At 40.6% G+C, this 24,648-nt stretch overlaps 1 protein-coding gene and 1 pseudogene across 7 annotated transcripts in view; one reads left to right on the plus strand and one right to left on the minus strand.

Annotated features, from left to right (window-relative positions):
- Positions 1–217: 217 nt before the first annotated feature.
- The window catches only part of SSX2IP (SSX family member 2 interacting protein), a 42,750-nt gene continuing 18,319 nt past the window's right edge, over positions 218–24,648 (plus strand). For 5 of the 7 annotated variants that reach the window (XM_032301419.1, XM_032301422.1, XM_032301423.1 and 2 more), the window contains exons 1-5: positions 218–587; positions 19,893–20,024; positions 20,931–21,100; positions 21,570–21,782; positions 24,145–24,255. In XM_032301419.1, coding sequence (XP_032157310.1) covers positions 19,982–20,024; positions 20,931–21,100; positions 21,570–21,782; positions 24,145–24,255 — 537 coding nt within the window. In that variant the 5' untranslated portion in view covers positions 218–587; positions 19,893–19,981. Of the gene's footprint in view, positions 588–770; positions 927–19,892; positions 20,025–20,930; positions 21,101–21,569; positions 21,783–24,144; positions 24,256–24,648 lie in introns of those variants that run through there. The other 2 variants (XM_032301420.1, XM_032301421.1) reach the window with 2 other exon arrangements.
- Positions 19,185–19,297, minus strand: LOC116568372 (annotated as a pseudogene).

A 24,648-nucleotide genomic window follows, 5' to 3' on the forward strand; every position in this document is an offset into this window, starting at 1 on the left:
TCTTTTTCTCTAGGTTTTTTTGGAAGGGGGGGTGGGTAGGAGGCTCCGGGGGCCAATGCAGGCCGCGGTTGTTCATCGCCTAGCAACTGGCGGAGCCAATGGGAGGCGGCTGGGCCTGCGGCGCTGGCGGCGCGGGGGCGGGGTGGGAACCTTGCGAACCTGCCGAAGCAGGGGGTGGCCACGAGGGGCGGAGCGAAGCCGGGCCGGGGGCGGGGAAGGCGGGAGCCCGAGGCGGAGGCGGGGCCGCAGGCGCTGGGCGCTGCGTGCCGCCGCGCCTGTGCGGGCCCGCGGGGCTGCGCGAGCCGGTCTAGGTCGGCGAGCGGTGCGTCCCCGCCGCTCTCGGGGGCCGTGACGGTGAGCGATCCCCCCGCGACGGGGATTGTGACGCGCCCGCCCGAAGAGGGGCGGGGGCGCCGGCAGAGTCTGGGTCGGGCGCCGGCGGGGAGCCGGAGGGCGGGCGCGGAGGTGAGCGCCGGCACCTGGCTCGGCGCCCCGCTTCTCGGCGAGAGGCTCGGCGCGGCCGTTGGGGCCGTTGGAGGAGGCGGGCGAGCCTTGACCCCGGCAGTGCCTGGAGGAGGAGGTGGGAGGTAGGTGCCAGCCCGGGTCCGCTCCCGCAGGCGGTTGCCACACTGAGCCCGCGGGAGGGCTCTGGCCCGGGGAGCCCAAAACCTTCTCTGGGATGGAGAGAGGGTGGCGCCTGGTGTGGGATGACGAGCGACGCGGGGACGTGGGGGAGGAGGGGGTGGCCAGTTTGGGGCTGCGGTGTGTCGCTCGCGGAGGCTGCGGAGTTTGCCGGCTTCGGGATTTGTTGGGGCGAGCCGCAAGAGGCAGTCCTTAGAATGAGTTACTGAGTGGCCCGTGGCCGCTGCAGGGGAAGAGATCTAGTTAAAAGTCAAGGGGAAGAGCTTACATCATCTGAACGGCAGGCAAGTGTGAAAATATTTTGGTATAGAATTTTATAGTCAAGAACGGTAAACCGAATGGTGAGCTCCTTACCCGCTTTTGAGCCTATGCTGGTCGCCGTTTTGCAAGTCACTTGGGCCCAGGCAATGCAATCAGCTAAATAATCTGTGTTTAGCACATGTAATGGGGGGGGGGGGAATCTTTAGATTGTTACCTCATTCCAAGGTCCAGAGTTGTGATTGCCAGAATGTCATCTTGCAACGCCGATGCGTTCTTGTTGAATCGTTGAGAATTGAGATCTCGCTCTGGGGGTGGGGAGCGCCATGGGGAGAGGATTAGAAGAGGCAGTCCTCCAAGAGTGGATCAGAAGTGTAAGTGGAAGCTACCTGCAGTTTGAGATTGTTGGGCTTCCCTGACAACACAGATTAGAATCTGTCTCTGGAGTTGGTTGTGAATGATGGATGCTTTGGAACATTGCGTGGCTTGGGAGAAAATTCTGGTAGCCTTGATCCAGAACTGAAAGGTAGGTGTGACTTGACACATTTACGAGACTGAATAAAATTTGAACGGGAGGAGCGATCTGGAGAGAAACAAAAATGCCGTTAGAGTTAAACTTTAAGTCAAGCTGTCTTGAAATTTAGAAGAAGTTAGAGGTAGATTTAGGAACTTGGATTCAGTCAGCAAAAGTTAATCCATCAGAACTGCTCTCCCCGAGCTATCATAACACAGAGGCCTGGGGAGCTTAGGTTATTCATTCACACTAAACAAGTAAAAGCTAATGACCAATCTGACCCTCTGTTGTGCTTGCTGTCAGTGAAAGTTTCTCAAACAAAATGGTTCTTTGAAAAGAGGATTAGCAGCGGGTGGTTAAAATGAAGGCTCTTTGGGGGACTTGTGGGGCCTCTTCAGCTAAGTCATTTTATCCCTTCCTTCCCTTCTCTTTCCCCATCTGTGCCTTGAAGATAAAAAAGCCCCAGGATTAAGTAACATGGGTGCAGCAGCCTGAAGATAACTGCAGAGACTGTTATTGTAAGATGAAATGTGAAGATCTCCTCATAACACATCGTGCCTTGTGACAAGACTTGTTAAAGCACATTCCCTTCCAGACATGCTGAGGCGCTATATGAGAAACTACAGTGTTCCCTGTTCAGATGATTTGTCAAAAGCCTGAAGGCCACCACAAAGATGATATTCTTGGGTTCTCAAAAAACCTGACCTAGCTGCTCTTTGGCAAAGCTGGATATGACATGGGTTTCATTAAAGTAGACATTTGAGTCTTCTGGGTAGTATGCACCTACAGATTAAAAGGTTGAAAGATACTGACCCAGAGTTGTGTGATTTTAATTGATTTCCCGTCTTTAAATTGGAGACATTCCAAAGTGTTTTAAGTGATGGGTGGGGGAGTGTATCTTTTACAGTAGTAGTGAATATGTCTTATTGGTTTGACTCTTTGCTCAGGCACCAAGGATTTTGATTCTCTGAGGGCCTTTTTCGTGTCTTTAGTGATGATGATTATGATTAGCTGGTAATGAATTCACAAGTTAATGAGATGAACTGGAATAGAGAAGTGCACCATTCATTATTGCTAATGGAAAACAACCTGAAATCTTTACTTTTGATAGTGAGTCAACAGTATACATGGTACCAGCAGAAATACTGAATCCTGCTTTAATAAACGCTTTCAGAGCTGCTTCTTGCCAGGCCTGAAGAGAGAGAAAAGATGAGTGTTGCCTTGAGGAGTTTGTTTTTAGGAAATTAACAGTGCAGTAAGGGAGAGAGAGCAAAAATAGAAAATGAAAATTGCAAATATGACAAGGCTTTAGGAAGGGAAATTTCAGCTGTGTCTTGACAGAAGAGAGGAGTTCACCTGGTGAGTACGTGGTGTCAGGTCCTGCCGAATACACAGTTGAGGAAGTACTGGTGGATTGGTCCTTGGAGGCAGGTGCGGGGTGTGAGTGATTAGGTTAGAGAACAGGGCTGTGACCTTTGACCAGTAGGTGCTAGGGAACCTTTAAATGATAAATGATCCAGGGAAGGTACATTTGATTTTTAGAAGGGTATTTCCACCAAAATCGGTGATTTGAATGATCTGAAAATGTTCTGAACACAGTCTAAGTAGCATCTAGGAGATATCAGTCCTACTCAGCAATTAAATACTTGAAAAATATTTCATTGAAGCCCACAGAAACTTGAGGAAGGCAGAAATGATTATTCATACAACCAAGTTTTATTGAGTATGTTTTAATTTTAAGATTGGGGGAATAAGGATACAAAAATAAAAAAGATACAGCTCTATTTTCAAGCAACTTGCAATGTGATAAGAGCTAATAAAATTATAATGCAGTACAGAATCTTAGTGTCCTAAGGGCCATGGGGAAAAAAAAGATTCCAGCAGTGTAGGATTCTGAGATGAGAGAAGCCACAAACTCTCTTTCAAATTAAAAATAAGTTCTTAAGTAGAAATTAAACTACAACCAGTTAGCCAGTAATATTTACAGTTCTCATCTGTTAAACTCTTGCTTCCCACAGTGCCCTCCCTCCCTCTAACTCTGCTGAGTCAGACTTTGGTTTTGACTATCATACTATTAGCTACACAGTCTTAGGTTACTCTTAGAGCTTATTTTCTCTGTGCTTTAGTCTCATTTGTAAATTAGGAATAATAATATCTACTTCTTAGGGTTGTGATTAAATAAGAAAATATGTTAATATCCAGAATGGTGCCTGGAAAAATAAATTTATCGGGTATTTAATATTATTTATATTTGATATAAAAATGCTCTAATTGAATAGGAATTAACTCAAGGACAGTTTTTTTTTTTTTAGTTGCTAGTGAATACGTGAGCATCTAATAAAACCTTTCTACATTTAAAGTCTGTTTTCACATTCTGTGAAATGAAGCTTCATGAGCAAATGATTTATTGTCTCCTTATTTGCTGATCACTTTTCTAAAATCCGATTTTCATTTCTACTGCTCAGCTTTGTCATAAAGTCACTAATTGCCAAATCCACCGTATTTTTCTATTCAGATCTTGCTCTTTCATGGCATTTGCTCTGCTGTTCATCACCCCATCCTCTTTAAAAAAAATTTTTTCCCTTGGCTTTCCTAAAACCCACCCCTGTTTTTATCTCCTATATCTAGGTCCCTTTGGCTCACCTGCTACATGTTGATGTCCTTTGGGGTTCTTTCTGCTGCTCTTTTTTCTTTTTTTTTTTTTTTTTGCCACTTTTTTCTGTATGGATTCAACTACCCACATATATGTTGATGACTCCCTAATTCTGCCCTGACGTCTTTTGATTTCCAAGCCCTAGAGTCTTATCTCCATTTAAATATCTTATGAGGGCTTCTTAAACCCAGTAAGTTCTACACTGAGCTCATTATCATTACATACTTAAACCCAATTTTATTAAACTTACTCCTCTGTTCTCTTTATCTAAGTGACTTTGTTCTCTATCTACTACCAAAGACTGACTTTTACATGAGAGAATAAATGCCTCCCTTTTGTATACGTGCTGCTGAAGCGAGCACAAACCTCCCTTTTGTATACTTGTCATCATGTTTGTCAGTCCAACTTCTGAAGTATTTACCTGACCTTCACAATTCTCATTATCATGGCTAAGACTATCAGCCAGGCCCTGACCATTAATTGCCTAGTTAGGTATAATACTTTTGTGCCAGGGCTGCTGAAAATGGAACTTTAATGTTTTGGAAACATCAAGCTGGGAGAATATTGCTGGAAGTGTATTACTCTAAAGAAATCATAGCACTATAGATGAATTTAAAATCAGGTATAGAATTTAACAAGTGGCCAGTAGCTACCTACAATCCAAGATGGGCACCAGGCATTGCATCTGCTCTTTATCTGAGAGTTAGTCTATGTTATGAGGATCCCAGTCTTGAGTTTGTTGGTCCTTTGCCAATAGATTATTTGCTTGTCTGTACTTTCCTATCTACAGGTTGTCATCTTCAACATTCATCTTTTATTCTGTATTCAAGTTCTAGAAATATCCTTGCACGTAAGATCTAAAATATAAACTCAAGAAGACATCCTAGAAATCTTCAATAAATGCAACTCATCATCAGCTGTGTTATTTTGTAATGAAGAGTTGGGCCCAGAGAATTTATATCATTTACTTGGGATACTTGGTGAGAGTCAAGAGGAGGACAGGATCTGTGAGGCTTTGGAATCATAAATAGCTAGTTTTTATTCTTAGCTTCCATATTATTAAAAGCTAAGTTTTTATTTCCGCCCCCAGGTTTATAAGTAGACAAGTTACTTAATCTCTCTGAGTCTGATTCTTCCATCAATAAAATGGTGTTCTATGTCCTCCTTTCTTGGGCCATTGTAAGGATAGCTGATGACCCACATCAACTGAAAGTTGAGTGCCCCCCCCCCCGTTTCTTGTAATTAACTAGTACAGGAGTTTCAAGTCTTCCCTCCTTGTCCATGGATCCCATGTAGATCTGAATGGCTCCATAGGTGCTCTGAAACTATAGCCGAAACTGCTTGTTCTTATACTTTTAAGATGGGAGAGTCACTGGCTTTGGATTCTGTGACCCCAAACAGGTTAGCTCCTGCCTTGGCAGTTGTCAGTTTGAGGACCCAGAGCTCTTAGTGTGTCGTAGCCAGGACTGGGTAAAATTTAGAAGCGTTTGACATATTTGAGGAACAGTGTATATATATATATATTCTTTAAATTTATTTTTTATTTTTTAAAATATTATGAGACAGAGTGCACACACGTGCATTCGTGCATGCACACGTGAATGGGGGTTTAGGGGTAGAGGAAGAGGGAGAAGCGGATTCCCTGCCAAGCAGGGAGCCCAGTGTGGGGCTCAGTCCTGGGACCCTGAGATCATGACCTGAGCCAAAGGCAGCTTAACTGACTGAGCCACCCAGGTGGTCCTTTATTTTTTATTTTTTTAATGTAGGCTCCATTTGGAGCCCAGTGCAGGGCTTGAACTCATGACCCTGAGATCAGACCTGAGTTGAGATCAAGAATCAGATGCTTAACCAACTGAGGCACCCAGGCACTCCTATATTTAAAAAAAAAAAGAAAAAGAAAGGAAGGAAGGACTTTCAGGTACAAAGAATTAGTTATATGGATTGGCTTAGGACATATTTTTGTAACTGATATGTTTACTTAGTTTTAATACTCAGTACTAGCTACCATAAGTAGGACCTTGACAATAATCTCTATATGACCATTAGGGCCCATCCAACCCTTTGCTCTACTTGTCTCACCTGAGGCAACTGTTTACTGAATCTTTTTTTTTTTTTTTTAAGATTTATTTATTTATTTGAGAGAGAGAGAGAGAGGCAGAGTGTGAGTTGGGGAAGGAGCAGAAGGAGAGGGACAAGCCGACTTTGCTGAGCCCAGAGCTGGATGCAAGGCTTGTTTGTATGTTGCTGAGATCAAAACCTGAGCCAAAATCAAGAGTCAGTCACTCAACTTCCCGAGCCACCCAGGCACCCCCTGTATACTGAATCTTACAGCCATCATTCCCTTGGTATCTTTTAAAACATAGCTTTACTGCATCTCTGAGTTTTCCAAACACATTCACGATTAACACCTATGTCACATGCCCTGTCTTCTGCGGCGCTTTTTCACTTACTATAATGCTGAAATTCATCCACTTAGTATTTGCTGACAGTCCTCTAGATTGTGTGTCACTGCAGCTTCTGATCGTGGCATGAGATTCCATTTTGCATATGTGCCACAGTTTACTCATCCTCCTGTGGAGGGGTGTTCACGTTGCTTCCAGGGTCATGCTCTTGTGCTCCTTGGCTCCTGTGAGGATGCCACTGTTGATGTTCCTGCCTCTTGGCACATAGATGCAAGAGTCTCTCTGAGATTTGTAGCTGGACGTGGACTTGCTGGGTTGTACAGTGTGTGAATAGGATATATCAATCTCACCTGTCGAATTTGTTTTTCAGAGGTTCTCCCTCCCACTGAGGTTTAGTAAGCCTTAGCCAGACACTCTCTAGGACTATTATGTTCAACCTCCACCAAGTGCTCTGAAACACTTTTGCATTATTCCTGAAATCCATTCTGCAGCACACTTAAGTCAGAATCCTTTTGGCATTCCATATTCTAAACTGCTTAAGTAGAATTCTAACTTCTTCTGAAGCACATTCTGCAGAGTAGAACCATGATCTCATGTTTGATGCATCAGAATCCCATGGAGGTTCTGTTAGAACACTGATTTGTAGGTTCCACTCCCAGAGGTTCTGAATCTTTAGACCTAGAGTGGGACTTGAGAATTTGCAATTTTTTCTTGAAGATGTTGTTTGAGAGAGACATTTTATTTGAGATGATGACCCGAGTTGAAGTCAGAAGGTTGACGGACTGAGCCACCCAGGTGCCTGGAGAATTTGCATTTTTAACAATTTCTAGGTGCTATATTGATGCCACTAGTCCTGGGACCACAATTTGAGAACTGTAACCTATGACTGAATTTGAGCTGAGTCATTGAAAAAGCTACTACAGATACATGATTACAGAATTACAAATTCATGAATTATGGTAGGTTTTGTTGTTGTCATTATTGTTATTCCCATTGTCTTTAATACATTTAGGAATAAAATAGCAATGAATGGTAACTTTTTTTATTTGATTTTTTAAAAAGATTTTATTTATTGACAGAGACCACAAGTAGGCAGAGAGGCAGGTAAAAAGAGAGGGTGAAGCAGGCTCCCTGCTGAGCAGAGAGCCCAATATGGGGCTCGATCCCAGGACCCTGAGATCATGACCTGAGCGGAAGGCAGAAGCTTAACCCACTGAGCCACCCAGGCACCCTTTTTACTTGATCTTATTGGCTACTTTCAACCTTACAAAGTGAAATAGATGTTAAAACAGTGTGCTTCTTTTTTGTTCTTAATCCTCTTGTAAGAATATGATGCTTTCTTACCTATACATTGGAAGAATTTGAAAGTGGTGGACCATCTGTAAACTATCATGCTCTTGATTGATATACAGGGCCACCTTGCTGCTTCCCTGGCACCAATCAAGACTGAATTGAACACCATTCCAAGGTGCAGCGTGGCTTAAGTGTGGATTGTTGTCTATCACAGTATTAAAGGAGTATACCTCACACTAATACGTCATTGAACTTAGTTGACATTTGTTCAGCGAATGTTTTACTGGATCCTACCATGGGTCATTTATGATAGTTCATGGCAAAGCAGAGTACAAACAGTATGATACCAGGCCTGTTGACCAGGAGCTCTGTTTAGGTGGTGGAAGAGAAGTTTCAGTACAGGGAGATCTACCTGGAAGCACAAATTGAAGGGAATGGCAGTTCGGGGAAAGCCTGGCAATTTGACGTCTCTATTCACTAGATTTTTTCAAAAATAATTTTTTTGAATTGCTATAACATCTAATGTTTTGTCTGCTCTTACGTAGTTCACATCCCTGTCACTCATTTGGAATAAGGATGATCTGATTGTAATTTCATCTCAAGGTGACTTGGTAGAAAAGTGAGTACCTGTGTGTGTTCAGTTTGAAAAGCAGCTCACGTACTATATATTCCCTCATCATCTACAATAAAGACAGTAGGGTGTAATAGTTAAATGTGTTGGAATCTTGGCTTTGTCACATTCTAGCTGTGTGACCTCAGGCAAGAAAGTTCTCTGGTTCTCAGTTTTGTCCTCTGTAATGGGGTGGATAACTATTTGTGCTATTGTGAGAGTAAATGAGTTAATACACGTAAAATGCTTTAAATTGTTCCTTGTAAATGGTTTATGCTTAATAAATTGTTATTAGGATTTGGTAGCATCTCGTTTGTTGAACAAATGGTTGTGAAGACCAGGTGTGCACATTGTTATAACAATGTAAAGAAGACATTTTGATATGAATAGCTCTATATGAAGTCCCATGAAAATGTAAAAAACATAGATAATAGGCAAAAATTCTCTAACGATCATCTAGTTCAACCTCCTTATTTTACATATGTGGAAACTGAAAACGAGAGAAATGGTGAGCAGCTCAGGGTTGCTCAGGAAATGCTAGAAGTGGCCCTGAGAACCCTAGGCCCTGCCACCTGGACTCATGCTCTTTCTCCATCCTGTGCGTCTTCCCTGATGTGACAGTGCCGTGAAAGACAAACAAAAAACGACAACTAACAAATCATTTGGGGAGCCACGACCAAAACAGATGAAAAGATTAGCAATAGACGTCAGTGTACAAAGAAATATCAGATGGTGTGGCATAACTCTAAGTACACACCTCGGTGACTTCATCAGCTGCTCTCTTGAAGGAGAGAAATACACCTATCAGTCGCTTGAGTCATGGAAGGTTGGCAGAGTAAGAACATTATTTTTTGAAAAGAATCTCAATAGTTGTAAATCAAAGTCAGTCTCTCCCCTCTTTTCTCCTACCAAGTTTAGATTAAAATAAACCAGAGGAACAGTTCCCCTTTGCCAGGTCTGCCAGTACTTTTCTGTCTTTCCTCTTCACAGCCTTTGGGGTTCGGGGTGGGGAGATGGGGCGAGTCTTCCCTGATGGGCTAGATCCCCACAGATTACGCTCCAACAAAGCAGGGCCTCAGTGTGAAGACTTGTATGCACGAATATGTGGGAATGGTGCTGGAAGTGTTAATTCATTGGTGGAAAGAATTTCTCATTTGTCTACGTTATTTCCACTAAAGGGTAAGGGTGCTACTATCTGGGATTGAGGTGGGAGTATTTCCACACACAGTATCTCATTAATTCTGCATGAATCCACTGCCTCTAAGAATTTTACAAAATAATCCATGCCCCTAAAACACTCCAGCTCTATCAAAAGGTACTATTGAAGAAGTGAATGCAGGTTAGGTCCACCCCTCCCTCTACCCAGGATTGTCATATGAGTAACAGTTTGTAACTTTTCTAGACCTTTCTCCTAAGTTTAGGTAGTATTTAGATAGTATAATTTTAAAGGAAAATGGTGATCATACAATTCTTATTATCCATAACTTGTTTTTTTTTCTTTCTATACATGCAGATCTGCCTTAATAATCCCAAAGTAGCCCATCTTTTAGCTCTACTATCCATATTGGCTTTTGACTATTTGTGGGTGACATTTAGATTGTCTCTAGTTCCTTGCCATTATGATTTGCTTGCTTATTTGTATGATGGGATATGTAGTAATAGACGCCCAAAAGTATAATTGATTAGTGGAAAGGTTTATAGATTGCAAATTTTTGTAGACTACTAGATTGCCATCTAAAACTACCAATTACTGACCGTTGCTAACCATTACTGACCACTGTTCTGTTGCCCTTTAATAATTGGGTATCTTAGTAGCTCTAGGACATTCATATACTTTCTAACCAATTTTTGCCCAACAGAGCTGCAGATTGATTGGTTAATCTGGAAATAAATATTTCATACTTTTTGTTACTTATACCATTCTACTGTTAATTTTGGTGGTTGAGAGTGATGCTATTCACACCCATTTTGTTACTTATACCATTCTACTGTTAATTTTGGTGGTTGAGAGTGATGCTTATCACTGTAATTGCTTTTTAAAAACATGGGTTTTTTTCCCCCTCATTTTAAGATAAGCACATTCACTTATAGAAAATTTGGGAGACACAAAAAAGTAAGGATTACCCCTGTGTGTGGGGGTTACTATATAAAGAGATAGAGTTCTTTTTTTCTTAACAGATTGGTTTTGTTTTCTGTTTTTTCCTGTTCTTATATAAAGTTCTATGTGTATAGAGCAGAATTTATACCTATATGTATATACTCCTATAATTTGGGTTTTTTTTAAATGACCAAATAAGGTCATGTTAGATAATCATTCTGTGACTTTTTTTAATTAACAAATACCAGGAAATGTTCCCAAGTTACTAAACTATCTAAGAATAGCTAACATTTATTGAGCACTTGCCATGTACCCAAGACCCTGTGTTAAGCCCTGTGGATGCATAAACCTATTTAATAAGGTTATCAATTAAATTTTAAAACTCAGTGTGTTACTTAGCCATATGATAATCCTTTGAGACTAAAGACTGTTTTTACTCTCCTTTTGCAAATGAGGAAAATGAAGGCCAGAAATCGTTCAGGGCCACTTCATTTGTGGGTAGTGGAACTGGGGTTTGAAACCAGGTGGTCTGACTTTTAACCATGTACTTTTAACCATGATAGCATACCGTTTCTCATACTGCAGCAACGGTGGATTCCAGTGTGTATGTTGGAAGCTTAAAGTAGAGCTCCCAAAGCTACGAAGAGGGTGGCTTTCTAATGGCAGATTCTGGCCTGGAGATTCAGCAGGATTGTGTGCCTCAACCCAAAGAGATGCACACGCAGTTTTTCCCATAATTTGTATCTTCATGCCATCTCGTGTAGTCCTGGCCCATCTGGAGGTACCGGTTAGGGAGTGGTGGCCTTAAGGATCCAGGGGAGGAGTACTGCTTCCCGGGCCTCTCATCCCCGGAAGCAGCAGCAGCAGCATGTGCTGGTGAAGAGGATGGGCCCTCGAGTCTGGGGAGGAGGCAGCTAGCCTCTCTGTGCCTTGATTTTCTTAACTGGAAAAAGGAGATAATGTAGGATTGTTGTGAGGATTGGCTTTATAATACACGTAGAACATTGAGAACAGCGTCTGGCACGTGTTTGTTCCATCAGTTCCCTCTCCCCAGGTCCGCGGTGCTTAGTTTTCACCTGTGACCTCGTTACATCCCCACAGCCACCCTCCAGAGAAGATGGTGTCATCCCATTTTCCAGGTGAGGACACCTGGTCACGCTTTGAGCCCAGCTCCGTGCACGCTGTACTCCTGGGTGTCAGTCCCTGGAGCCACAGACCCAGCCAAGAGGGGCAGGTGGTGAAGGGAACACCGAGGTTTGAGTTTCAGCCATTCAGATATTTATTCAATTTTAAGTTAGGAGGAATTTGTTTCTGTGGGAAAGTACACTATTAAATTCTGCCACTCCAATGAATTCGTTTGGATTTTAAATTTGTAAAAGATGCGTTTTCTCAGAAGTTGAATTAGTGTGTTTCTACACTGATGTGCACACCTGAATGGTTTTGTGTAAGGCAACAGCAGTATATTTAATGGAATTAAAATCTGTATTCTCCTTTGAACAGACATATAGGTGGTGGTATTAATTTTTAAATCATATATTTGCTTTTTGAGAGTAATGACATCTATTTAAAATATGCTGATAACAATTTTTAATTTTTATGACATTTGTAAGATAGGAACACTATTTAAAGGTTTTGTTTTAATGATTTTATTTTCTTAGCCTAACAATTTGGTAACTCTGACTTTGTGAGATTTTGCCCAAACGTTTAATAGGTCACAAGTCCTATACAATATTTAGAAACCTAGATGGTATACTGTTACTGCTTTCCTGTATAATGAAAATCTTTTATTTCCTGACACTTGATTGAAGTTTTAGACTTCTGATTAGGTAGGAAGTTGCGCCTTCTCAAGTTTGAATATCAAATGAACTTGAAAAGAATACTTAAAATATTGTACTGTGTGAAGGAAATCTTATAATCAAGACACTGCTTATGTTTCTGTTGAGCTCTCTCTCAGCTGGTAGATGTGTTAGAGACTTAGAAGATGAAGAGAGTAATACTTTCCTTTTAAGGACTCACATCTTCTGCCTCTTTTCCATTGCTGTTTTCCTTTATCTGCCGGTGCTTGCTGGAGTGAACATTTTGATTTGCCTGAGTTACTGAGTCTTGCTCTGTTAAGATTAGTGGAGGGAATACAGGAGTGTGAAATGTGTAGTACGTGAGAGTCTAGGAACGATGAAACAAATTAGTAGAGAATCAAGAGAACCTGTGTGGAAGGAATAATGGTGGTGGTTTTTCTGGGCTTGGAAAAAGTGTTAGATTTGGGTTAGGAGAAAGGAAAGCGCAGGCTGGAAGTGGGTGGGCCATATGTGGGACGCAGTTCATTTTATAAACATTTACTGAGCACCTGCTTTGTTTCAGGCACTGTTTGTTTCAACAAAGATCCCTACCCTATAGGAAAGCCCATAACTTCCTGTAGAATTTCATAAACCATTGAGGGAGGCATCCACCTATAATAATATAGAGTGATTAATTGTACTACTGAGTGATATTGTCATAAAGATGATTGTTGCACTTGTAGTATATGATGTCACTTTAGTTATGTTTCAGCTAAAGACAGATGAATTATGGAAGGGACTCAGAAATGTATATATATTTTAAAAATCTTATCTTGGTTATCTATTGTTGCATAATAAATTACTCTAAAACTTTGCAGCTTGAAACACCAATATTTATTTTCCAGTTTCTGTCAATCAGTAATCTGGGTGTGGCTTGTCTGGGTGCCTGTAGCTGAGGAGCTCTCACTAGGTGGTGGTTGAGGTGTTGGTCAAGGTTGCAGCCATTAAGGTCTAACTCCAGGAGAAAGAATACTTCTAAACTCACTCTGTGACTCTGGGCAGGCTGCAGGTCCTCACAGGCTGTTGTCTGGAGACATCCCTTAACCTTGCCCCACCAACCTGTCATGGGGCTGCTCTTTCATGACAGAAAGAGGGATCCGAGAGACAATGGATGATAAGTGATCCCAAAAGGAAGCCATGCCTTTTAATCACCTAAATTTGGAAAAGAAATCCTGTGACCTCTTGCTGTATTGTATTTGTTAGAAGCTAGCCACTAAATCCAGCCCACAGCGAGGGAGCAGAGGCACCCTAACGTGTGTACACCAGTTAACAGGAATAGTTGGGAGCCATCTCAGATCAGAGGCTGCCTACCCCCAGATTTTACAAGTGATTATTGTATATTGAGACCTTGAGACCCTCCTTCCCTCCATCCCCCTCCCTCCCCGGGTCTTCTGGATAAAAGGAAGAGGAGAAACTAGCCAAGGAACTTTTCTGATGGGGGGGATAAAGGTGTGATTGACCTGAACCACAAATATTTTTACTGAACATCTATAAACTTTTGAGTTTTGATGTTGTTTTAAAACGGGAAGATGAGTTATTTCACCCTCATTAAACTTTCTATAGAACTGATCTCCTTTCTGAGAATTGTTTTTAAACTTTTTCAAAGCATAGTGTTTCTAAGTGAGAAAAAAGCTGTTGTTTGTGGTATAGCAGAGAAGTTTGTAAGTATGCCTCAATTTAAGTAGTAGGCAAGTCCCTTTAAGGATTGTATGCTCTGAGTGGAATAATTTCAGGTGAACTGTAGGACTCATTCTTTTATTTATTTATTTTTTTAAAAGATTTTATTTATTTATTTGACAGACAGAGATCACAAGTAGGCAGAGAGGCAGACCGAGAGAGGAAGGGAAGCAGGCTCCTTGCCAAGCAGAGAGCCTGATGCGGGACTCATTCTTTTAAAGAAGTTTGATAGAAATCTTTTGTATTCTTTTAAATAGAGGTTTGCATGCAGTGTAGATATGTTACGTGGTGACAGAGTGATAAAAGCATTTTTGAAGAACAGATCGATGTCCAGGCTTCACAACCGATTAGAAATGGTGGCCTTAGGCAGTCCTGTTAGTGTCCCTGAGCCCAAGTTTTCTGTCTATAATATAGGAAAATATATATGAAGGAAAGTGTTTTGACATGAAGAATGGTAGATTTATGAAACTTATTAAAATCTTCATTTCAGAAAGGGTATAATTATATTAAGTTCAAATGTCTCACTACTTCCCAATTTTCTGTCAGGATTCTAACCTAGAAAATGCTGTTAGATAATTCTTAAGGTCTGTGTAATCATTTTATCCAGGAAAGACCACAGTGCCCTTGCTTATTTACATCCGAAATATGGCAACACGTTAGGGAAACCGAAGTAGTTCCTCAGAAAATAGTAAGATAGCATTTTAACTGGAATTATTGCAGGGTTTCTGCAATTTGTAAGATTTTCTTTTACGTAGCCTGACTGACTGGAATGTACATTGAGAAATTCTTGGGATCAAGGAAGTTTATTAGGTGCCTCTGTACATGTTATCCTCTAGGAAGGAATAAATGCATGTCTGTCTGACTTAAAGATTAGGAGGACGAATTCTTATGGATTACTTTATAGATTTTTTTTCTTACTTTAAATTATTTCAGGGTTATTCCTCAATAATCTTAGATGAATAAAATGACTTTTACAGGGTGGCCAAATTGTTTAATCTTCTGGTTTTGCTCATAAAATTCACTCCTGAAGGTGACCTGTCTTAGAATCTGGGTGGCTTCCCTAACCAATGATGTAAAGAGAGAAATGGGGGTTACTTGAACCAAAATGTGATTTACTGTCAGCTTCTTCCCTTTCTTCTTCTATAATAAAACCTGTAATAAAAATGCTAGTTATACCCAGGTTCGTTCTTGTATTACTTGTCATCCGTGTGCATGGTCCACTTTCGAATGCTTCGCTCTGACTTGATTAGTCTGCAGTGTGGAACTTCACTGTGTGCTCCAGCACTCAGCTTTAACAGAGTCCTTCTTGGCTGCTTTTGTAGCTTTCAGGTTGTAATGCACCTGTGACAGTATTAGGCTTATGCAAAGCAGAGTTGCTTCTGTTACTTTTTTCCTTTTGCTTTTGAAATTCGTATTGATTATCGTATCTTTATAAAATAGTTTGTAACCTTCAACAGTGAAATTTGACTGCTTGAGCTAGAATAGAGTAACTTGCTTAAATTAGTCTCTCGGTTTTGGCTTGGATGTTATAGTCTGGTTAGGTAACTTTTATCACAAGCACCCTCCTAATGTGTTATTTGGTGCATCATTGAACAGAATAGAATTTGTAGAAACTGTAAGATTGTGTGAAATCATATACTTTTGGTGACTTCTTTGTTTTGTAGTGCTTCAAAGTGGAGTCTTGGTTTTTATTATGAACATTTGACTAGACCTGAATATTTCAGAGTCGATTGTTGTTTTTGTTTGTTTGTTTTTTGTTATTCTAATTAATAGGGCAGGGAACAATTCACTGCCTAAACCTGTAGATGCGGGAGAGCTGAATTCAGAGAGAAGAATAACTGACTGAAATTACAACTTTAAAGGATGGGTGTATAGTAGACATTTTGGTGGTTCATCTTTCTGTATGAGGAGAAAAGGCACGTAAGGCAGTGTTGTGTCTTATTTTAAAAAAACAACAGGAACAAGGTGGTCTTGGAAAAGTGTCTATTTGTATTTTCTTCTGATCCCATCCCTGCCCTCAGCCTAACGAATACAAAGAATTAACCCCATGGCCCAACGTGTTTTTATGAGTATATCTGTCTCCACATTTTCTAAGGTGCTCAGCTTTTATTAAGAGCCTTTTTTGTTGCAGGTTTTGGAATTCTGTCATTTATACCAAACAGATCTGTATCCAGGTGATGGTGGTGATGGTGGTGACGAAGACAACCAACTGACACTCATTTCGTGTGTCCCATATGCCAGGCCGTGTGCTGAATACTTCTTTATGTGCATGATCTCACTTAATCCTCTGGGGAAACTGTGAAGTGAAAGTCATTATTATGTCACCAGTGAGGAAACTAGGGCTTGGAAAGGTTGAGTAACTTAGCCAAAGTAGAGCTGGGTTAGAGTGGAGGGGTTTATTGTCCCATAGATCCCGTTTTGTTTATGCCTGCTATCTCTGGAAGTGAAAAGTAAAATCATTGTCATTTTTTGGTACAGACTCAATCTTTATCCTGTTCCTCCTGTGGCTGATGGCACCCATATAAGGACAGGGGGAAGAGTTCAGGGTACTCTCAATAAGGCACAAGAGTAAAAAAATATCAAGAGTCCATGCCAGACCGGGTAACCCCCTGTATGTGTGTGACACTAACATGTAATACACCACACAGCAGCATTTGCACTAGTGTATGTGGCAGGCCACTCTGTGGCCTAGGAGGCATCTTTGATTTCTCTTTTGCCCATATTTCATTCCGTCTTCCAAGTTCTGAAGGTTCTATCTCCAGAACCCATTCCTGATTTATCCATCTGTGTCTGCTTCTGATCGAGCTGTAGTGAAAACTGGCCTTCTTGCCTGAACTATTGCAGTGGCCCAATATCTTCCAGCCTCCCACTGTCGCCCACCTGTAATAAATATACGCAAGAGGGTAGAGGGTAGAGTAGCTGAAGGGGATCTTTTTCACACCCTAAAGAAGATCCTGTTGGCTTTCCTGCCTAAAGTCCTTCACTAGCTTTTCATCGCAACTTAGAGAAAATTCAGCTTCCTGCCGTCTATCCTTGGGTACTGTGCTCCAAAGGCACTGGCCTTCTTTATGGTTTTCATACTTACCAAGTTCGTTTCCATTTTGGGTCTTTGTACCTGCTGTTTCCTCTACCTGGGCTGCTCTGGTCATCGATCATCTTGTGGTTGACTGTATATTATCAAATATCCGCATCCCGGTGCAGCCGTCCTTGGTGAATCTGAATATCCCACTCCAGTACTCCCTCATGTTACTGTATTTTGTTTTCTTTATAGTTCCCATCACTCTGTTATGTTAATTTATTGCTTTGTTATCTATTTCCACCCCCCACTAGAATGTGAACTTGAGGGCACGGCCTCCCCTGTGCCTAAAAGAGTGTGCCTATCATGTAGCAGCACATTTAAAAATCTATCGAATGAATGAAAATTTTCATCTCACTTCAGCATTCCATTATGAATATTTCTACATAATCTCTTTAAAAAAAGATTTATTTATTTATTTGAGAGAGGGAGCAAGCGACAGAAAGCATGAGCGGGGGCAGGAGAGGGTGAAGAGCAGACGGAGGGCGAGAAGCCGATTCCCCCACCTCAGAGCAGGGAGCCTGATGATGCGATGCGGGTCCTGACCTCTGGGCTCTGAGCTGAAGGCAGACGCTTATCTGACTGAGCCACCCAGGCACCCCTATTTCTCCACAGTCTTAAATATTCAGAATAGGGGTTGTGAACTCTGATTCACAGTCCAGATCTGGCCTAAAGACTCATTTTACTTGGCTTATTAAAAAATGTTGTCGTTAGGGGCTCCTGAATGGCTTAGTCAGTTAAGTGGCTCCCTTAGGCTCAGGTCACGATTCTAGGCCCTGGGATCCAGTCCCACGCCAGGCTCCCTGTTCGGTGGAGAGCCTGCTTCTCCCTCTCCCTCTCCCTGCTGCCCCCCCAACTTGTGCGTACTCTCTCTCTGTGTGTGTCAAATAAATAGATAAAGTCTTTTTTAAAAAAAAAACAGCCATTAGAAATATAATTTACATCCAGTCAAGTGCCCAGATCTTAAGTGTACAGTATGGTGGCTTGTGCAGCCTTCTCTGAGCTCAAGATGCAAAAGGCTCTCTCACATCCTGCTTCCAGCTGCGTCCCCTTCCCATAGGGTACCTTGCATAATCTTTTTAAGTAGCTCCTCACATTTACGAATTGCGAGATTTCACATAAAAATCCAGAATTCCAACATCCCTTGAATGATGGAAAGGTAGCAACACACGATCTGTTTTCTCTTTTGGCCATTATATGGCCAAATATTATATGGCCATAATAATATATTATAGCTGAGAAGCAGGTGTCCAAAGTGGTGGCACCAGTGCTCTCCAGTTTGCCTGTAGCCTTCAGTCCTCCTTCTATCCCTAACTTTGAAATCAGTTCCCAGTTGCCATTTATAATTTCATTTGAATTTTTTTTATGATGGAGAAATATTTATTTCTTCCATTTTCTCTCTAAAAAAGTAGAAAAGTGACGGTAAGCTAAAAATTTGTGTGAAATGGTTACATGGAAGGTTCTTAGACTTGGTCCACTTCATTCATATGTATCGGTTGCCCACCCTAATTCCACATGGTTGTGTTTAAAGGTGATCTGTTGTATAAATGTGTCATTTATTTAACTAGGCTCCTGTGGAGCATGTAAGCTAGTTCCAGTTTTTTGACATTATCAAGAGCAACGTGTAGATGAATCTTTGTACAAATCATTTTTTTAAAAGGTTTTATTTATTTATTTGACAGAGCGATCACAAGTAGGCAGAGAGGCAGCCAGAGAGAGGGGGAAGCAGATTCCCTGCTGAGCAGAGAGCCTGATGCAGCCCAATCCCAGGACCTGAGATCATGACCTGAGCCAAAGGCAGAGGCTTAACCTACTGAGCCACCCAGGCGTCCCTGTACAAATCATTTTTTTTTCTTTTCTAAGGTTTTATTTATTTATTTATTTTTAAAGATTTTATTTATTTATTTATTTGACACAGAGAGAGAGAGATCACAAGCAGGCAGAGAGGCAGGCAGAGAGAGAAGGTGAAGCAGGCTCCCCGCTGAGCAGAGAGCCTGATGTGGGGCTCGATCCCAGGACCCTGAGATCATGACCTAAGCTGAATGAAGGCAGAGGCTTTACCCACTGAGCCACCCAGGTGCCCCTCTAAGGTTTTATTTAAATTCCAGTTAGTTAACGTAACAGTGTAATATTGGTTTCAGGGTATGCTTCAGGAATTTGCATGTCATCATCCTTGTGCAGGGCCATGCTGATCTCTGTATTGTTCTGATTTTAGTGGATGTGTTGCCAAAGCAAGCACAAATCATTTTTTTCTTAGGATAAGATTTTAAAAGTGGTATTTCTGGGTCAAAATATATTTTGTTTGTAAGATGTGATACACTTTGCCAAATTTCTGGTAGTGGTATGAATTGATGTGATCTGTCTGGAGAACAGCGTAGGGAAGTATGCTTTTTTCTATAGTAAATAAAAAATTTTTTTTCTGCTCATGTAGTTAGTAAAAACAAAAAATGAAAATGCTAGCTAAGAAGTTTTTCATCCTCTTATCTGTAGAAATAGCTTGTATTTTATTTTTAAGGATATATTGAAATCTTTTTTAGTACCATGTTTAGTACCATGTTGTACCTTAGATTTACATTGTGAGTCAAATCATGTACTGTGTACTTTGTATATGAAGTAATGTGAATACCTTGGTAGAACTCGATAACCCTTTACTCCTGATTCTTAAACACACACACCACACACACACACATACACACACGGTTATAATGAGCTCTACCATGCTCTATATGGGAATATATGGAAATAAATAATGCAAAATCCTTTTTACCCATTGATTTTATATTTGCTTTTATATTTTTGGTTAAATGCTACTGTTTTACAATTTGTTTTTTAAGGAGATGCCTACATAGAAGGGTGACAGCAGCTGGACTGAATGTTTCACTGTTGAACTGGTTCCTCAGGTAGCCTGGCTCTGGTGACTGCTATGGGAGAGTGGATGACTGTTACAGACCCACATCTGTCTTCAGGTAATAGAGTCTAAAAGGAGTGTAAACTAAAGTGTTTTTAATTGTAGTGGTGAATTTTTAAATGAAACCGTAAAATAATTACCACAAGTATTGAAGATGTGACTAGAGAGAGACATAAATAGTTGTAAAATATCTAACTTTTATCTTCAGAAAATTCATATGGGAAAGCTAAGAATTGTGCCATAATTAGTGGGGTTCAGTGCCTTTGGTAGATGATGGTTTGTTATTATTTTGGAGAAGAATGTTTATGTGTTTGAAATAAATTTATTGGCTACTTCAATATGTTGCTGTAATTTGTTCCTTTAATACATGACCTTTGACTCGGGTGATTCTTATCTGTTATTTTTATAAGTCTGAAATACTATAAATTAAAGTCATATATTGTAGCTTAACATGCCTACTAAGGGCACTCTCGTATCTTCTTGGAAAAAAGTTCAGTTGACTCTTGGATAACATGGGTTTGAAACGTGTGCATCCATTTATACATGGATTTTTTTTCGATAAATGTAATATACTGTAAATGTATTTTCTCTTATGACTTTCTTAGTAACTTTTTTCCCCAGTTCGCTTTATTGTAAGAATATACTAATGTAGTGCATATAACATGCAAAATATGTGTGAATCAGCTGTTACTGGAAAGGCTTCTTGTCATCAGTAGGCTGTTAGCTGTGCAGTTTTGTGGAAGTCATCAGTAGCACACAGCTTTTCTGCTGCGTGAAGGTTTGGTGCCCCTTACCCCTGTGTTGTTCAAGGGTCAACTGTATGTAGTTTTCATACAAAGAACAGTTTTGCCTTAATTTGAAAATTGTTAAAAATATTTATATAATTCAAAATCTTTGGTAATGGAGGTAATTTGCTTTGCATGTTTTTTTAAGTTGTTTAAGTAAATGCCTTTTATTCTTTCAGAAAGCAAAAATATCTGTCAATATACCTCAGAAACAAAGATGTCTCCATCAAGTTTATACTCACAGCAAGTGCTATGTTCTTCAATACCTTTATCAAAAAATGTGCACAGTTTTTTCAGTGCCTTCTGCACAGAAGAGAATATTGAACAAAGTATTTCGTATCTTGATCAGGTAAAAAAAAATTTTGTGTGTGAGAAGCAATAGCCTGAATCATGTTATATAACAAAACATATCAAAGTTATGAGAAAACACTTGTCAAGCACACGTATATTGTTATGACTTGGCCTGGCCTTACAACATATGAGACAGGCAAAGAACTGTAGTGAGCATTCCATGTGAGTACATGGTAAACGTGTTTATCAGGAGCAGGGTGGCCTCCACATTGCCCTAGAGACTTCTCCCCTGGACTCTCTCCATTATTTTACTGATACACTAAGTTCCTTGTCCAGGACACAGGCACTTGTAGAGTAGAGGCTAAAAAGAGCCTCTCTCAGTTCTCTCAGTTTTTTGTCCTTTGGGATATTTACAGTTTTCTTAACTTAGGATAGTTTTCATTATTTCTGAGAAAAGATTTCTATCTTTTGTTTCTATACTAAGTCATTTGGTAACCAACTTTGAAGAAAACATTTTCTCTTACCAGGAATTGACTACTTTCGGTTTTCCTTCATTATATGAAGAATCCAAAGGTAAAGACACAAAGAGAGAATTAAATATAGTTGCTGTTTTAAATTGTATGAATGAGCTACTTGTACTTCAGCGGAAGAATCTTCTAGCTCAGGAAAATGTAGAAACACAGAATCTGAAACTGGGAAGTGATATGGACCATCTGCAGAACTGCTATGCAAAACTTAAGGTACAACTTGCATGTCGACCTGTATTACAATAAGCCAAATGTCTCATAAGCTAAGCATTAGCTCTTTAACATTTTTGGGGTTTTATACATACATCCTACAATGCCTGAAGGATAGAGGTCATTCCTGAAGGGGGGATCTGTGGTGAGCTGGAGGGGGTAGTTAGTGGCCTCCAAGGTTATAAAAAGGCTGTGAGTTATGGATAATACTTTAATCTTAATCAGAGAGACCTAGGGAAGGTCTTACGAATTAGACTGATTCAGCGTTGTAAGCACTTGAAGGCTGTAATTCTGCATTAAAACTTTTTATACATGGGTAACCTTTGCCAAATGTTTTTTAAGTAGCTAGTGAATAATTACACAATGATATTGGTGATCCAGACCTGTTTAACCTTTCCTCTGAGGGGTTGCTTATTAGGACAGCCCAGAGTATAGAATGTTTTCCAGGAAATCATCTAATTCTTCTCTTTTAATTTGACCTGAGCCAAAATCTGGTATTTTTCTCTGGACAGAAATGTTTGTTCAGTGGTAAAAGTTGCTGATCTGCCCTTGAAGAGCTTCTGGATCTAGTATACGATTCATTCAATTCATTGAGCAAAATTTATTGAGTATTTTTGCGCCAGGCACACTGGGTTTCACAGAGGAGTGAACCCGGTCCCTGCTCCCAAGCAGATTGTAGCATAATGGAAGGAGATACGTTGAACCATAATTATTTGCTTCATTAGTTGTTCTTTGTGTGGGAGGTGAGGGGAGACTTCACAGAGAGTTCACATTTGATCTCAAGTTGGAGGAGTAAGTACAAATTTGCTACTGTTTGGAAAAGGTGTTTTAGGCAGAGGGTATATAACCTGTAGAAAGCATAGAGGTAGGAAAGAGCATTTGACTTTCAGGGAATAGTCAGTAGCTCTGTAGGGGCTGAAGTGGATGATGATGATGATGATGATGAATGACAGAGGTGACACTGGGCCCCAGGCATCCGAGGATGTGAGAGGCTCTGTGCAGAAATGCGAAGGCACCAAGGAATGTAAGTGAGAAGAAGGTATCATTGGTATCAGGTAGATATCAGCCTGGCAGTATGGTGGAGAAACTATGGGGAAGGGGCAGATTTGTATTTGGGACAGAGGTGGAGAGCCCAGAAGTCTTGGTGGAAAGGACAGCTGTTAGCAGGCCTTAGCAGCTGCCAGAGCCAGAGAGGTTTTGGACTTGAACTAAGCTAGCACCAGTGGAGAGGTTAAAAGTGAAATATGAAGCAAACGTGGGAGGTAAAATGGGTAAAGTTTTATGAAAAATTGAATTTGGGGAATAAGAGAGTCATGAATTTAGGAGACCGGCTCAGTATCTGTCTCAGGTTTATAAAGGATGATAGTATGAGATAAGTGATGTAGTAGGGGGGTGTGTAGATTTGCAGGGCTGATGGGAGTTCAAGTAAAGCGTTGATAATCACTCAAAGTGAATCTGATTTGACATATATGGGACATAGCAACTGGCCCAGTGCCTCTAAGTTTAGTCATTCCAAATGGTCTGGCATGATAGGAAGTCATAAACATTTTGAAGAAGAAGGTGCCAAAAATTCTGGTAACTTTGGAGTTATCGGAGGTGTGTTCCTAAATTTCACAAATTCCTAACTCTCCTTGAGGCCCATTGTTGTAGGTATTGTGCAAGTTGTTATTTGTGGTCAGTTATGCCATAACTTGAGTGGCTTTTATATTTTATAAAGATAAGAGGATTTAAAAAAATATCCCAGTGGCCTCATGCAGAACTTGGCACATTTCCTCAGGAAATGTGTGGAATGAATTCAAAATGAACATCTTATCTTGTACTGATTCCAGCAATGCTGCCATTCCCTTCTGGAAAAAAAATCTTCAGAGGTTAGCACTTGCAAGGGAGAACAGATGTTGTGCTGGATTCCTACCCTTTCTGACCTGAAGGGTTCCCATTTTGCTCCACGTCTTCCTAAAGAGCTTCCTAAAGAAGCTCCACATCAATTTGATTCTTTCTCGAAGAATGTACCGTAGACTGTAGAAGTGCTAAAGAGTCCGAAAAGGAGATTTAAAAAGCGTCCAGTGGCAGCATCACTGGAATAAGTGAAGATTGCCTTTCAGGGGATGCACTTTGAAACTCATTTGTATATATATAAAAATTGTTGGTATTTTAAGAAATTACCATATGACATTTAAACTTAAGTAAATTTATAACCTTACAGTATTGTCTTATATTGTTTTAAGTGAACATTTTGTGTGCCATTAAACAGCAGTTCTAGCTAACAAATCCTAGTTTGTGTACGCTGTTTTTACTAATCTTTGAAGAATTCATTTGTTCCGAGTCCTATGTCAATTTTAATCACAGTTGCATGTGGATTTTTTAGGAACAACTGGAAACCTCCAGGAGAGAAATGATTGGGCTTCAGGAGAGAGACAGACAGTTACAGTGCAAGAACCGGAATTTGCATCAGCTACTGAAAAATGAAAAAGATGAGGTGGGTTGTCAGTTATTGAAGATGAAGTTTAAGTGATTTTTTTTTTTCCTTTTGGATTTGACATGACCATACCCCACTTTAAAACAAGAACATTAATTCATCCTTTGTCAGACTGGTATGGTGCACCTCTGTGTATAGCATTGCAGCATATTTAACTGAGCTCAGGACCTCTCCCTGGCACCCCCAACCCCAAGTGGATTCATGGAGTTTAGGATATTGGTCCATAGCTTGTGGCAGCCAGTGTCCTCTGCTGTCCGTCCTGGACTCTGGTGCATTACAACTTTTTCGTAGGCACCAGGGTGCTTTAAATGCAGATCTTTTATTCTCGGCCATACCTATACTTAATATCTGACATGCCTCTTCTATCTCTGTATTAAATACTGCCATTGTTCA

The sequence above is a fragment of the Mustela erminea genome, chromosome 10 (genome assembly GCF_009829155.1).
Source record: "Mustela erminea isolate mMusErm1 chromosome 10, mMusErm1.Pri, whole genome shotgun sequence".
NCBI classification, from domain to species: domain Eukaryota; kingdom Metazoa; phylum Chordata; class Mammalia; order Carnivora; family Mustelidae; genus Mustela; species Mustela erminea.